General features: G+C 46.1%; 1 protein-coding gene across 3 annotated transcripts in view; it reads left to right on the top strand.

Annotated features, from left to right (window-relative positions):
* Positions 1–233: 233 nt before the first annotated feature.
* Positions 234–15,511, top strand: part of PROM1 (prominin 1) — a 116,092-nt gene continuing 100,814 nt past the window's right edge. Inside the window, exons 1-3 of one of the 3 annotated variants that reach the window (XM_025385919.1) lie at positions 532–1,056; positions 2,089–2,170; positions 6,552–6,987. In XM_025385919.1, the coding sequence (XP_025241704.1) occupies positions 6,768–6,987 (220 nt within the window). In that variant the 5' untranslated portion in view covers positions 532–1,056; positions 2,089–2,170; positions 6,552–6,767. The other 2 variants (XM_025385920.1, XM_025385921.1) reach the window with 2 other exon arrangements.

The raw sequence follows: 15,511 nt of genomic DNA, 5'->3' as shown, positions 1-15,511 counted from the left end.
AGCCGCCAATTAGGCGGCTGGGATGAGAAAGGAGAGTTTTTAGGAGGGTAGCTGCATTCTAAGTAAGGGACTCTGTTGGGGTAAAAGGAGCGAGTGTTGCAAGAAGGGGGTGCGGGGGTTGAGCAGGCACCTCTACAGGAAATGGATGCTGTCCAGGTGCTGGTGGGCGCCCCGGGCAACGTGGCGAAGCAACTCAGCCGGTCCAATCAGACTGCGTCCAGGGCTTGGGTTTCGCGATCATTAAGTGACTGAGGCAGATCCCCACGCCACACCTGGCCACGCGCTCAGCAGTCCCCCGCGGTGAGTATGTTTAAGGAATCCTTCCCATTATGGCGACTCCATACCCAGGTCCCCGCCCGGGACAGAGGAAGCCGCAACAGGTCCCCCGGGGCACCGGGCCCTCTCTCCTGCCTCCAGCCATGTACAAGGGTCCGGCAGCTGGCCGCCTGAGCCCCTCCCCGGCCGGCGGGCGGGGCGGGCTCTCCGAAAGCCGTCGCGGTGGTCCCCGAAGCCGGGTCATAAATAATTCACGAGCCAGGGCCTGGCTAGCTAAGGGAAGGGCGGCGGCAGCGGTGACTAGGGCGTGAGCAGGAGCGGGAGCCGGGTGCACGGTGAGTAGCTGGGTCCTCATCCCGGAGCGAGAGAGGCATCTGCTGACCAGGCGCGGGGCTGAGCGCACTCCTTCCACTGTACTGGGGGTGTACAGTGAGGAGTGGACGGGTTCTCTCTGCGCCCCCCTTATCCTAGCCCTCTGCGCCGCCGCCCTGGCCCCTTAGCAGGTGGTGCGGACCCGGACAGCGGCTGGGGGCCAGAGGGACTGCGGGGAGCGCGTGGTGGTCCCGGTGCCCGGCCAACCCAAACTTTTTCCGCTGAGTGGTGGCCCGCGCCGCCCCGCTTGGGTCTTCTTTCCATCCACTGGGGTGGGGGCTGTGGTGGGAGTAGCCGGCGGCTGTAGCCGGCGGCTGTGGTTCCGGAGCGGGAGTCGGAGGTGGGTGTGCGAACCGGACCGGGGCCCCAGAGACTTCGGACTCGCTCTCCGCGAGAACAACGACCGAGGTGAGGTTTGCCAGGGTCTTGGGAACGAGTCTGCGGTAAAAGAAGCTCTAGGGATGGCCCCGGGGACGTGAGGCGCTGAGCTTCCCCGGCTGAGTGCGGAAAGGGGCCAACACTGTGCAGTAGACCACGGCCGGAGGAGGGATACGGGGGTGCAAAGCGAAGCCATCTCCCGGCGTCCATGGGAGAACGCAGGCACCCCTGGCTCAAAGCACCTTCCCAGCCTCCCACTCCACGGCCCTTCTGCATGCATGTGCGGGGACCCGCGGCTATCGCTAGATGGAGAACTGGGGTGCTCAAGGCGCACCCTGCCAGAACGCGCCGACCGGACAACAAAGAGGAGCTTGGACAGACCAGGAGCTTCATGGCTGTAGAAAGTCGGAAGCTCGGAATCAGTTTCCCCGAGAGCCCGCGTCTGGAGAGGCAGGGAGTCAGATCGGAAGGAGGAACTAGCTCCGGAACCCCTTCTCTCTGGCAAGATCGCCCCCGATCGGTGCCCAACAGGGGCCGCGGCGGGGAACTGGCGCCGACAAGCTCGGAGCAGCCAAGTTACTCCGGCAACCCCCTCCCCTGCGCGGCTGCGAATTCCTGGAGTCTCTTGGCTTCCCGCGCCCGCCCCGCCGCTCATTCTTTTGTGTCCCGCAGCTCCCCAGAAGGGAGCTAGACCGGGAGGGGGATTGGCCTGGAGGTGGTTTGGAGGTAAAGGGCGGGGAAGCAGGCGCCCCAGGCTTCCTTCCGCAACAGGTTGCTCCTGGAGCCCGCGAGGGCGACTGACCTTTCTGGAGAAAGGTTTGCTGGAGTTCCTGAGGGCGGCAGCTGTTCTTTGTTAAGAGAGCAAGTGCACGATCTTAGTTCTTGAGTGCCCCCCAAGACTCACGTGACACGAACAACCGCGGCGATATATTGGGTTGAATCATAAGAAATTGTCGGTTTTTTGGATGGAAGATATGAATATCGTCAACTTCATATGATTTAACTTGTGTGATGTTACCCATTTTTCTTTTCTCACCGTCCTCTCTGTCCCGGTTATCCTAGGAGCCCCGGTGGAGTTGAGCTCAGAGTATTGATGCTAAGCAGTAGCAGACAGACCCCAGATAGCCTTCTAGCTGCGTGCCAGGTGCTTTACCTATTAGATCGCTAGCCTGCCAACCCTATGCGAAATCCGCCTTTGACAGAGGAGCAGAAGGGTTGGAGAATGCAAACAACTGTCATCTTGGCAGAGTTAGTAAGGAGGACCAGAACCCCGTTACTGTTGCTATTGTCTGTCTGTTTAGCAGTGCCCTTTAGTTTATTCTTGTTTTTTTTTTTTTAATGTGTTCCATAATTTTTTTCTAAACTTCCTTCTGATTTCTAAACTTCTGATTTCTAAACTTTTCTAAACTTCTTTCTGATTTCTAAACTTCCTTCTGATTTTTATATGAGACAGTTTCTTTGTGTTTTAGTACAGTGAAGTAAACAAATGCATCAGAGGACAAACTGAAAACTTTAAACCAAGTGTTGTTTTGTTGGTACTGTTTAAAATATAAAGGAAATAGGTTTTTCAGGGAGCAAAGAGCTATTTCTGAGATTTGTTAAGGGTCAGGATATTTTGTTAAAACAGTGGAAGCTGAGTCTGGGGTAATTTTATCAGATAAAAGACTTCTTGGAAGGATGGACCCTGGGTGGCTTAGGGAAGTGGCAGGAAGGCTAGTCAGGCTTAGGAATCCAAGACATGCCACGGGACCCCTGATGCGGGGATGGCTGCGGCTGCCAGAACAAGCCCCTGGATGTGGCTGCTGGCATTGCTGCCATCATTGCTAGAATGAATTACAGACACTGTCCTGCTTCAGATTGCGCAGGCCCAGGCCCAGAAGAAAGCTTCTGATTGGCCCAGTGTGGCTCAGCTCCGCCAGGACAGTTTGGGCACCTCAGCGGGCCTCACAATGCAAGGCAGGGCTGCCTCCCACCCAGCTCACAAAGGTGATCTCAGAAATTGGGTATCCCCCATGCCCCCACCAAAAGCACCCAGATGGCAAAAATCCACTACAAAGATCTTTTTTAAAAAGAAAGCTTCTGAGAAGTTCCATCAAACGAAGAAAAGAAATGAAGGTGATCGATCACCATATTTGCTTTTTCATTATTTATTTATTTATTTATTTATTTATTTATTTATTTATTTATTTTTGAGACGGAGTCTCCGTCGTCCAGGCTGGAGTGCAGTGGCGCGATCTCGGGTCACTGCAACCTCCGCCTCCCGGGTTCAAGTGATTCTCCTGCCTCAGCCTCCCGAGCAGCTGGGACTACTAGCGTGTACCTCCCCTCCTGGCTATTTTGTGTGTGTGTATTTTTAGTACAGACGGGGTTTCACCATGTTAGCCAGGATGGTCTCGGTCTCCAGACCTCGTATCTGCCTGCCTCGGCCTCCCAAAATGCTGGGATTACAGGCTTGAGCCACCACGCCCGGGGCCATGTTTGCTTTTATACAAGTATTGAAATGCAGTTCTCTGGACTCCAGGCTCAGAATCACCTAAGGTCGCCCAGGCTGGAGTGCAGTGATATGATTAGGGCTCACTGCAGGCTCAACCTCCTGGACTCAAGTAATCCTCCTGCCTCAGTCTCCCAAGTAGCTGGGACTGCAGTTGTCCACCACTATGTTCGCTAATTGAAAATTTTTTTTTTTTTTTTTTTTTTAATAGAGACAGGGCCTCTCTATGTTGCCCAGGCTGGTAGCAGTTCTTCAGTGAGGACCAACTGTGTTCCATGCTCTGGGGATACAGAAATAAGCCAGGGACCTGCACAGCAGCTGGGATAGATCAATTCAAAGCTATATGAAAAGGGCATTTGGGGAGCTTTCACCTTACATCTGTTATTTTCCAATATGTTTGGGAAGCCTGAAGTGTCCTTGGAAAGTGACATGAATTGACTAGGTGGATGCTCCAGGATCAGAGTACTCCAGGAACAGAACTGTTCTCAAACTTTGTTTGAAGGATCAGTCCCCAGGAGAGCTTATTAAAAATGCAGATTAATGAGCTTCATCCCAGAAATTAGGTCCATTAATAGTCTGCATTTCAACTAAACACCCCATTTTATCCTGAGACAGAGGCTGCTCTCAGTGGCTCTCGGACCTACTGGGATTTAGCAGGTAAATACTCAGAGCTTCTCTTTTTGGCACAACCTATTAAACCCGAGATGAAAAACTCTTCCTCTTTGACTTGACTTTAATCAGTTTCTAGTATTTCATAGTTAGTGAGATTTTAACACTTTCTTAAAATGTACTTTAAAACTTCAGGGGGACCTACATTTTGGAGCAAGATGTAAAGAAATCTGGAAGTGCAGGTCCAGTTGCTGTCTGTCTCAAATCATTGTCTCCCATCTTTGCTGCAGTGAGCAGCTGTGTTTCATTTCACTGGGAATTTCCCTTCCCCTGCTTTGTCACTGAGGGAGTTGGAAAGCTTGTTTGTTCATAGTTCTTTCCTGGGCAGTTTCTCTCTGTCCTGGACTGAGGCTTGGTGGAATTACCAGAAAGTGGGCCTTCTCAGCATCTGAGCCTTTAATAATCCTTCCAGCTGCTGTGCTGGAGGCTTAGCTCTCTGCCTGTCCTTTAGCAAAAAAAAAAAAAAAAAAAGATAAAATGTACGTGTGGTGTGTTGTGCTTGCAGTAGATGTTTGAAGGGCGCCCTTTGGAAACACCAGGGTCGAGGTGTCTACTGTGGGTGTGATGGAGGGCGGAACCTGAAGCGTGGGGCACGAGGTTAGTACTGGCAGCCACTTGGGATCTCAGCAGCCCATGATTTGACAAAGGAAGAGTTTAGGGCCATTGTATTGGTAGCTCTGTGCAGGAGTAATTGGAGTGGGACAGGACTTAGAAGATGAGGCAATGGAGGGATTAGATATGAATTAACATCTTTGTTCAAATAGCTCATGAAATCCCATCTCTTGTCCAAAGCTTTCTTTGACTTGGAACATTGGTAGTGGGTCCTCTCGCCTCTTGTAAAGTATGTCACTTTCTTCATCATCCCCCTTCGGTTTCTTACAGTGTGGGTTTCAGGAGCACCGTGTCCTTATCTTGAAAGTTAGTAAGTATGTATCTAGCTCACAAAATGACAGCAGCTTGCTCTTGCTCCAGAACCCTTAATATGGAGAGGAAGAGTGGCACATCCCGGATCCTTCCAGGTTCTGTGCTGATTTGCCTAGTCTCATGAAACCGCACAAGGAAATAACATATTTTGGCTTCTACGCCAGTGCCTGCCCTGTAGCTCTGAAGCAGGCGGTGTTTGGTTTCCACCCACCTACCTGGATTAGGCTGAAGGCCTTGCTCTAAAGCTTTGCAGCCTCCTCTCTGGGGCAGTTCTTGCTGCAGGCAGGTTACATGCATTGTTGACTCTGCTGCTGTTTCTTTCCCTGCCGGGGATGGTGCCATGAGTGAAACAAGCTGCTCAGCAGGCTCTTACGAAACACCGACTGTGTGCCATGCCCAGTGTTAAGGTCTGGGGATTGAAAGAAGAATAGGGCAGGGTCCACCTTGGAGGCACTTTCAGTCCTATTTCCTTCCCAGATGCTGGAGCCACACCTGCTTTTAGGATTCTTGTTGTGTTTCTCCCTCTCCCAAGGGATAGGTAGGAGTCTCCCTCTGCCCTGGCTGTCATCTCTGAGAACCTTGTTGTCAAGGTGGTTACTTACGGTGAAGGTTTCCATCAGGATTACTTAGTAAGCTTATTAGAAAGACAGGTTCCAGTGTCACACATGTGTCCAGACTCAAACAGTGTGGTCCCTAGCCTTGAGGCCATGCCCTTCTACTTTGGATTGGGGGTGAGGTGGAGAGGGGGATGTTTGAAATGAGATTAATGAGTAAATAAGTAGAATATAAGGCAGAGTAAGATATATCTCCAGCAGCAAGGAGAACGACACACACTTGGAGAAGAAATAAGCATATAAGCATATACTGGATTACTGGGACCCCAGTGGCTCTTACTAGAGCCTGAGAGGGGGACACTGTAGAGACAGTGTCTTGACGTCATAGTTAGATCTTGGACTTTGAAGGCAAACTAGTGAGTTTGACTCTTGGCCGCATGGTTAATCACCTGTGACCTTGGGCAAGTCACCAGGACCCTCTCTGTATCAGTTTCCTCATCTGCAGAATGGAATAATACCTCAAACAAGGAGGACCTTGTTTCTATCTATGAAGCATAGATAACAGTGCCTGAAAGATAGTAAGTGCTCAATAAATGTTAGTTTCCAAGATCCCAAGCCTTCTCTACAAAACCTAGTATTTCCCGAACACATCAAGGGTGTGTGTTCTGAGTCTGGCCCTCCTGAGGAGGGACTTTATCTGAGTCATGGCTTTGATGCCAGCGCCTGCCCTGTGGCTCTGGAGCAGTTTGTGTGCTTGGTGTCCACCCACCCATCCGGATTAGGCGCGAGGCCTCACTCTAAAGCTTTGCAGCCTCCTCTCCGGGCAGCTCCAGGTGCAGGCAGGTTACATGCGTTGATGACTCTGCTGCTGTTTCTCTCCCTGCCAGGGATGGTGCCTTGAGTGAATGACCCCCTTGGAGAACATTCTTCTGGAGATGTCCCTCGCCTCAAGCCAGCCTCAGACAGAAAACTGAAGATTCAGCAGATCCAGTGCTTCCTGCTCCACTTCTGCTCAGGAACACGCTTGTCTTCCCCAAGGCTTCCAGAACTTCTGAGGCAGGAGGCACCCAGTTCTACCTCATGTTTGGAGGATCTTGCTAGCTATGGCCCTTGTACTCGGCTCCCTGTTGCTGCTGGGGCTGTGCGGGAACTCTTTTTCAGGAGGGCAGCCTTCATCCACAGATGCTCCTAAGGTTTGGAATTATGAATTGCCTGCAACAAATTACGAGACCCAAGACTCCTATACAGCTGGACCCATTGGCATTCTCTTTGAACTAGTGCATATCTTTCTCTATGTGGTACAGCCGCATGATTTCCCAGAAGGTAAGTGCTGATGGCAGGGAAAGGTAGGATTTATCTCCAAACGTACCTACAGTATTGTTTTTTAATGTCAATGCAATCAGTATATAATATATTCAGTATTTTAGTGACTGCTTTGCACAGAAGCAGAAAGCATTTAGACAGAAGTTAAGAAGACTTGTACCAGGTTAAATAGGTTGCGAGGAATGTTATCACGAGAAATGGAAGGAAACGATGTTGCTATGTTGGTTTTCCACTTCTTCACCTTTTGTTTTGCTTGGTTTTGCTTTGTTTGGGTTAGAGCAATGAATTATTCTAAGGCACTTACCAAAGGTAAAAGTTATAGTAAAGTTAGGGTAAAAATGCAAATTTTATATCATCAAAGGAGAAACGAATAACTATCTAGCATCTGATGGCCACCTCAACGCTTAAAAATTTAACTCTCTTCTGCCCACCACAATATGCAAATTTTGACATTGCTTAGGGTAAAGACAAACATGTTTACCTGACCAGCTGTTTTCTTCCATTCTAAGAGCTTGGGTGTGCCGAAGAGGATTGGCACTTGCCAGAATTGTCATGCCATGGTGTCGTTATTCATCACACACAGTGCCGTTTGTCATTTTCGCCTTCTTAATGTTTGTTGTTTTCCATACTCTTCTGAATTCAGGGTATATGTTCATAGAAAAGGGATTATAAATATAAAAAAGCCTGTGAGAAATATCTGCTAGTAGGGTTTGGCACCTACATTTTTGATTGGCTTAACAGTAAATCCATCCTAAGCCTGTTCTTTTAGCTACAAAGATTTGATTACAATCATTGATTACAGAATTTGCTGCAATCTTTCTTATCATTTTCCTTAGCTGGTCAGCTACTGTTTGTAAGAGTCCTAGTGGTGTGTGTATGTGTCTGTGTGTGAGAGAGAGGGAGAAAGAGAGAGAGGAGGTATTCAGTGAATCTCCTCACTTGTTTATATTATGGGGAGTTTATAGATTTTCATTAAAATACATTTGTATTGATTTTTTAACACTTATTTGTCTTAAATTGGTCAATTAAAACAGCTTGAAGTATAGCTGTCAATTTTTGCTAATTTAAATTTCAGTTCAGGGAACAAATCTCTTTGAATGGTTATTGTCATTGAAGAGAATCCTGAACAAATGCTGCTTACTGTTTATGTTGCTGTTAAAATACTAACTTTGGAAATCCCAAAGACAGAAGTAGAAAATTAGCTGAGTTTATTTATTAACATTGGATACAAATTCACTCTTCTGAATAGATATTTCTTGGTTTATTTGGAGACTTAATATATGTTACTGAATAAAATAACCTACTAACGTTTTTATTTAAAAAATATTTTAATTTTTGCGGGTACATAGGTGTATCTATTCATGGGGTGCAAGACGTATTTTGATACAGACATGCAATGTGTAATAATCACATCATATAAAATGGCGTATCCATCCCCTCAAATATTTATTCTTTGTGTTACAAACAATCCAATTACTCTTTTAGTTATTTCAAAATGTACAATTATGTTATTATTGACTATAGTCATCCTGTTGTGCTATCAGATACTAGGTCTTATTCATTCTTTAAAACTATTTTCCTACTAGTGTTTTTAGCCTTTGCTTCTTGGTTTTGTTTTAGTATAAAAGGCATAGAATTCAGTTGTTGAATATGAATTTACAATCATTTCCTCAAAAAGATTGGAAAGCTTCCCATGCCTCATTCTAAGGCATATCATGTAATTAGTTAATCCCATAATCTCTTTCCATATGTTGCTCTATTTTTGTCCGTTTAGATTTGATTGGAAGGTTTCTTCATACTTTTTTTTTTTTTAACAAGGAAAAGCAGTATATTTTAAGGTCTTCATTCTGGTGATCAAGTTAGAAGATGTCTTTTAGCTTACACAACTTCCAATGCATTACAAGGTTTTGAACTGCAACAACATTGTTAGGCCTAAGGAGGGAACTGAAGAATTGTAATCCTAATGTAATCTGAGGGTATTAGCCTAGTTTTTCTCTTGACCTTCATCAATACTTACTACCTTGCAGAAGGAAAGTCTCAAGTTTCAACAGCAGACTGGGGAAGACCAGCATTACCTCTTTGGGAGGAAAAATTATTAAGTTGCTTAAATAATATAATATTGAATTTATTGCAGTGTTGGTTTTCTTCCATCATCCCATTTGTTTGTATTCTTCCACCTAGTTACTACATTTCCTAGTAGTCTTAACGTACCCACTGGGTGCTTTACAATGTATTGGACACATATACGACAATCGTGATTTTTCCATTTGGGGCCAGCGCATTTCACAAGCACCAAATCATAAACAGATGCCCTCATAATTGAAGATACAAAAAACAAAACAGAGAGAGAGAGTGAGAGCATGTGCATGATTGATTCTTATATATTGTTTATTAGTTTAATACCTTAGTACATTAACCAAACACAAGACTTCAGGACCGGTCCCCTGTGGAGTAATGTCTTCATAGAAGCCGTTCTCCCATGGGTATATCCTTTCATTTGAAAGCATGCAACTGCCCAATGGGCTCTTCGTGCCTGCTGGCCAGATAGAGCCGATATATCAATGCAGAGGAACTGCACAGGAGAAAGAGTTTAATTCAAGCAGAGCCAGCTGAATGGGAGACTGGAGTTTTATTATTACTCAAATCAGTCTCTCCAAAAATTCAGGGATTAGGGTTTTTAAATATAATTTGGTGAGTAGGGAATTAGAAAGTGGGGAGCTCTGATTGGTCAGATAGAAGATGAAATCATAGGGAATAGAAGCTGTCCTCTTGCGCTGTCAGTTCCTGGGTGGGGGCCACAAGACCAGAAGAACCAGTTTATCTATCTGGGTGGCATCAGCTAATGCCTCAAAACACGGTCCGCAAAGTACTCTGCAAAGTATCTCAAGCACTGATTTTCGGCTTTACAACAGTGATGTTATTCCTAGGAGCAATTAGGAGGTTTAGAACTTTGTGACCTCTAGCTACATGACTCCCAAACCACAATTTCTAATCTTGTGGCTAATTTTTTAGTCCTGGAAGAGCAGGATAGTCACCCGTCAAGAAGGGGTTTGTCTTGGGAAAGGTCTGTTACTGTCTTTGTTTCAAAGTTAAACTATAAACTAAGTTCCTCCCAAAGTTATTTGGGCCTATGCCCAGGAATGAACAAGGATAGGTTGTAGGTTAAAAGCAAGAAGGAGTTGGTTAGGTCAGATCTCTTTCACTGTAATAATTTTCTCAGTTATAATTTTTGCAAAGGTGGTGTCAAGAGTAGTGGTGCTTTAACTGCAAAGTTCCAGTATAGGTCAAGGAATAGAAGAGAGAGAGATAGCCCTGGAGCCTGGGCTTCCTCTTTTCTTACCATCTGACTGGAAAGTTTTTCACTGTTATATTCTGTGTCCAATCAATTGGTTTTCCAAATTTTGCATTTGAAACTCTAAGAGAAACCCTTCTTGTATCCCCAGGAAGTAAGGCTTTGTCTCAAGTCCCAGCTTAATAAACGTAAAATGGAAAGGCCTTATTCAGCTGAGATTTGAGACAAAGCCTTACTTCCTGGGCAGAAGAGATTAGTTTAAATTAGACAAGGAACACAGGTAACCACCCCTATGTTGACATGGCAGAACACATTCTAGAACCTGCTGTGGGTATTTCATAAATGCTTTCCCTGGGCTGAAGCTGCAAAAGGAATACTCTACCCACGGGGCTTAGGCTCATTAAGAGAGCTGTACCAGGCCGGGCGCGGTGGCTCAAGCCTGTAATCCCAGCACTTTGGGAGGCCGAGACGGGCGGATCACGAGGTGAGGAGATCGAGACCATCCTGGCGAACACGGTGAAACCCCGTCTCTACTAAAAAAGTACAAAAAAACTACTCGGGCGAGGTGGCGGGCGCCTGTAGTCCCAGCTGCTCGGGAGGCTGAGGCAGGAGAATGGCGTAAACCCGGGAGGCGGAGCTTGCAGTGAGCTGAGATTCGGCCACTGCACTCCCACCTGGGCGACAGAGCGAGACTCCGTCTCAAAAAAAAAAAAAAAAAAAAAAAAAGAGAGCTGTACCTTACCTTTGAGAAGAGTCTCTTGTTCATTCATTCAAACCTGAAAAGATATTGGTGGCAGGGTGACCAGAGGAAGTTAGGGAAAGGGTGTTCCGGGTAGAGAGTAGGGCATGTCTAGGGTTTGTTGGAGACTGGTTCCAATGTGAGTGTCCTACTCCATTCAGTTTCTTGGAATAATACCATAGACTAGGTGGCTTAAACAACAGGCATTTATTTCTCAAGTGCTGGAGGCCGGGATGTCTAAGATCAAGGTGCTGGCAGATTTGCTGTCTAGGGAGGGCTCACTTTCTGGCTTGTAAACAGCCACCTTCTTGCTGTGTGCTCACATGCCCTTTCCTGGGTGCAGGCTCCTGGAGAGAGGGTGAAAAGAGATCTTCTCTTTCTCTAATCCCATGAGGCACTATTTCCATCATGAGGGTCTCACCCTTATGACCTAATCTAAACCTAATTACCTCCCCCAGAATCCCCACCTCCAAATACAGAAATGTTGGGGGACACAGACATTCAGGACATGACAGTGGGTGAAATAGGTGTTCATGGAATAAATTGACCAAAGTTAGGGAAAACCAGAGCTGGAGGACCTTGACCTCCAGGGAGTTTTAGAGAGACAAGGAAGGTGGGGAAGCCTTCCAGCAGACGTTTCATTAGTTGGACAAGCATTTATTGAAAGTCCCTGTGTTCTGGGGTTCACCTTGCTGGATGCTGTCTGCCAGGGTGTACGTGGAATTCAGCTTAGGGAAGAGGACCCAACAACAGCTGATTGGTTAGACCACAGGGAGGTGGAGGCTTTTGCAGTGGTCTGGAGGGAAGTGATAATGAACTCAAAATGAAACAAAAGGCAATAGGGGAAATGGACTCAATGTCCGTTTCATGTCCCAAGAACTTGGTTTAAATCCTAGCTCTTGCCGGTTAACTGCTGGATGATCTTAGCTAAGTTGTTTAACTTTCAGACCCCTTTTTGTGTTGGACATAAAGTGGATTACAGTTACAATCAATTTGATGCCATGATTGTTGTAGGGAGGGGACTTAGGAATCAGAAGGTGTCTCCAGGAGGGATCATTGAACTGTCCTTGCTACTGTTCCCACAGGAACATTCTACATGGCATTGCCTCGTATGAAACACTCCCTTGACTTTTGAGGTTAAGTGGGCCTTGTTCCCTTGGCAAGCCTGGCAGTAGTCTAGAAGTCAAGGTTTGGATGTGATGCTGGTTTACTGACTGGTCTTTGCTTCTCTGCAAAAATATCTACATCTGACAGGCACTTGCTTTTCTTGGTTTCTTTGTTCTTTTCTGCAGTTGTGTTTGCTCATTTGATTCTTTTGTTAAACAAAATTGTGGGAAGTCTTTGTTCTAGACTGGCCCCAACAGACCAGTCCAAACCAAAACGGACTCAATCATGCTAACTGCAATGTAATCAAACCGAAACTTTAAGGAAGCAGAGAGATCACAAAACAGACCAAATTTTTTTTTAACTCTTGAAAACAGGAGATTGCATCATAATAACGGAGTCCCGTCTGCTCTAAAATCCACTAAAAAACAAGTAACCTGAAATAATTAGTCAGGTTGTTTTTCTATTTCTGTGTCCTTGTTTCCACCTTACAAAACCCACCGCTCTGCTGTTTTCCAGTGGGATTTGCGATTAAATAAGTTCGTTAACCATGGTGACAGACTGACTTCAATGCCTAAAGTTTTGATCAGCCTCTCAAAATTGCCAAATTTACCAACCTCTCAATCTTGAGAGGTTGATCTAAAGGGGGGAAATTGTTAAAAAATTAAGTGTAGCCTAAAGCTGCCTCCTTACATATTTTAAGTTTGGCCTAAATGTTTCTCCATACATAGTAAACTGTGACCTAAACACGTGTGTGAACAGACTTGTGTCCTACTCTTACAACAAGTAGCTGAGTCTTACCCAATGGCATTAGCTGTGTTTCAGCGAATTGCAGGTGGCCACTAGTTCAAATCCTGTTCAAATAAAGCAAACACCGAGCTGTAACCCATCTAGCTGCTCCTGTACCTCACTTCCGTTTTCTGCACGTCAATTTCCTTTTTCTGTCCATAGATGTTATACGACAACGGGGCAGCCCCAGAGTCATTCTGAATGTATTCCGAGGTTCCGAGGGCTGCCTGATTCATGAATCATTCTTTGCTCAGTTAAACACTATTAAATTTAATTTGTCTGAAGTTTTTCTCTGAATACTTCCAATAACTTTGGAAGGTAGATGATGGTGGTAGGTGGTGGTATTATTTCTTACATTCCTTTCTACAGATTGGAAAACTAAGTCAGAAAGAGATTACATGTTCAAGGCACACACTAGCTTGTGGCACATTGAGAAACTCCCATCTCTAGGACTAGTTTTATCTCCTATAAAACACAGCTGCCTTGTGTGTATTTTTCTTTTATTTTACTATTATGCTTTTAAAATTACCATGGGTTAGTATGGAAAATAGTAATTTTTGCACGTTAAAGATGTGCATTGTAAAATATTGTCTGGTGTGGATGATGAGTAGTGTCACTTCCAATTTTATGTGGCCATGATGAACTTGGCATAAGTTCTGACCCAGATTTGAGCTATTCTAATGGAGCAAGCAAGGAAATAAATCTCCTTTGTTGTTAGTTTCCTATAAATTCTCTAAAATTATTCTCTGCCCTGTTTTGTTTTGGTTTTTTGTTTTTTGGGTTTTTTTCGAGGCAGAGTCTCACTCTGTTGCCCATACTGGAATGCAGTGGCACGATCTCTGCTCACTGCAACCTCTGCCTCCCAGGTTCAAGTGATTCTCCTGCCTCAGCCTCCGGAGTAGCTGGGATTACAGGGAGGCGCCACCATACTTGGCTGATTTTTGTATTTTTAATAGAGATGGAGTTTTGCCATGTTGGCTAGGCTGGTCTCGAACTCCTAACCTCAGGTGATCCACGTGCCTTAGCCTCCCAAAGTGCTAGGATTACAGGCGTGAGCCACCATGCCAGGCATTGGTATGTTTTTAAATTTAGATTTTAGGATGGTCGGCCTATTTGTAAAAACATTTTAGGTGACTCTGATTTGCTTCTGGGATTTGGTGTGTGTGGGAGTGGAGTTGGGTGAGTTGGTAGAAGTGGGGAAGGTGGGGAGTTAAGCCTTGTTTCCTTGGAGTTTGAGAGGCCATCAGGATGTTAGGGTGAGTATAAGAGCTCTCTGCATTACAGGTAACAGAATCCTATTAGCTGTAAGGACAAAATTATAACAAATTTAGCTTAAAGATCTCAATTGGCTATATTTGCAATTCTAGAATTGGGCAACACTTTATTCCGCAAAATTGAACAGGTGTTGCAGTGAGTCCAGCAGAGCCTAGCTTCATAGTCAGAAAAAGGGCTGAAGAAAGCAGAAACAAAGAACACAAAGTGAACTGGTCACCTCAAAGTTACTTTCCTTATAAGACAGGGACATGGAGACAGAGCAATAGAGAAATAACTGGTTCTGTCAGGTGACTTCAGGTTAAGGATTGAAATGGAGGGAGCTTCATTATCATGCCAATAGCAGCTGGCCTGTTTGGGAAATAGGCTGCTATCTTCTCTCCTGATTTCTTGGAAGGCCAGATAACAACTCAGTTTCCATTTGGCGATGTGGAACTTTAGCATGGGTGACTTCATTTGGATTTTTATTCTGCTCTGTTGGGGCCTAGTACAGGAGCTTAGTCCAAAACAGTGGCCTCCTATCATTTTTATTTAACATAGCCGAGGTAACCAAAAACAGGGAGTTTCTCATCAGGACACCGGGTTGTCTCAGGGCACTCCGTGACATATGAGCCACCAGGGGCCAGCCCTCACTCGGATTCTCTCTGCCTCCCATCTTGGCTTCTCTGCGCATCTGCTCTGTGCCTCCTCCCCTACCCTCTCCCTCTGGCTTCCTGCACCCCTGCAGTCCTCATGGTGGAGAACCAGCTTGTCAGAATCCTAGGTTTCAGGCCAGCTCCTTGGAGAGTGGCTGGGAGTTCTTTCTTTTTCTATCCCAATTCTCAGTTCCCAGGGAGGGCTTCTGGCTCACCCGAACCAATCACAAACCGGGGAGCCACTGAGTCACATGGCTGGGGTCTTCTGTGTGAGCCTGGCTGCTGTGGGCCCTCACTGCCACCATGGCCTCAGAGGCAGAGAGAAGCGGTGCCCAGGAAAGGGGTGGCCGAGTGAATAGCCAAATTGACGTGTCTATGCCCATGTCCACGTAGAAGCAGGGTCCAACATCTGCGTGTCCTTACTTAATTCAGACAAAGCCAGCATTGTCGCCTTTAGAACATGTGACTCATGCTGGCAATGGGCCTAGCCGCAAATTAGGTCACAGAGGAAAGAACTGATATCTATTGATCCTTCCCCCTCCATGTCAGTCACTCTGCTGGGCAGCCTACAGCTGCCATCGTAACAGTCAGACTGGCAAGCACCACCGTGTGCCCGCTTTCAGGGATTTAGGCGAGTCAACAGCACCAGGAGCTAAGTGCTATTATTATCTTGTTTTACAGAAGAGGAAGTCA

This window comes from Theropithecus gelada, chromosome 5 (assembly GCF_003255815.1).
Source record: "Theropithecus gelada isolate Dixy chromosome 5, Tgel_1.0, whole genome shotgun sequence".
In the NCBI taxonomy this organism is placed as follows: domain Eukaryota; kingdom Metazoa; phylum Chordata; class Mammalia; order Primates; family Cercopithecidae; genus Theropithecus; species Theropithecus gelada.
Note: the sequence above shows the minus strand (reverse complement) of the source record. Positions and strands in the feature narration are given on the sequence as shown.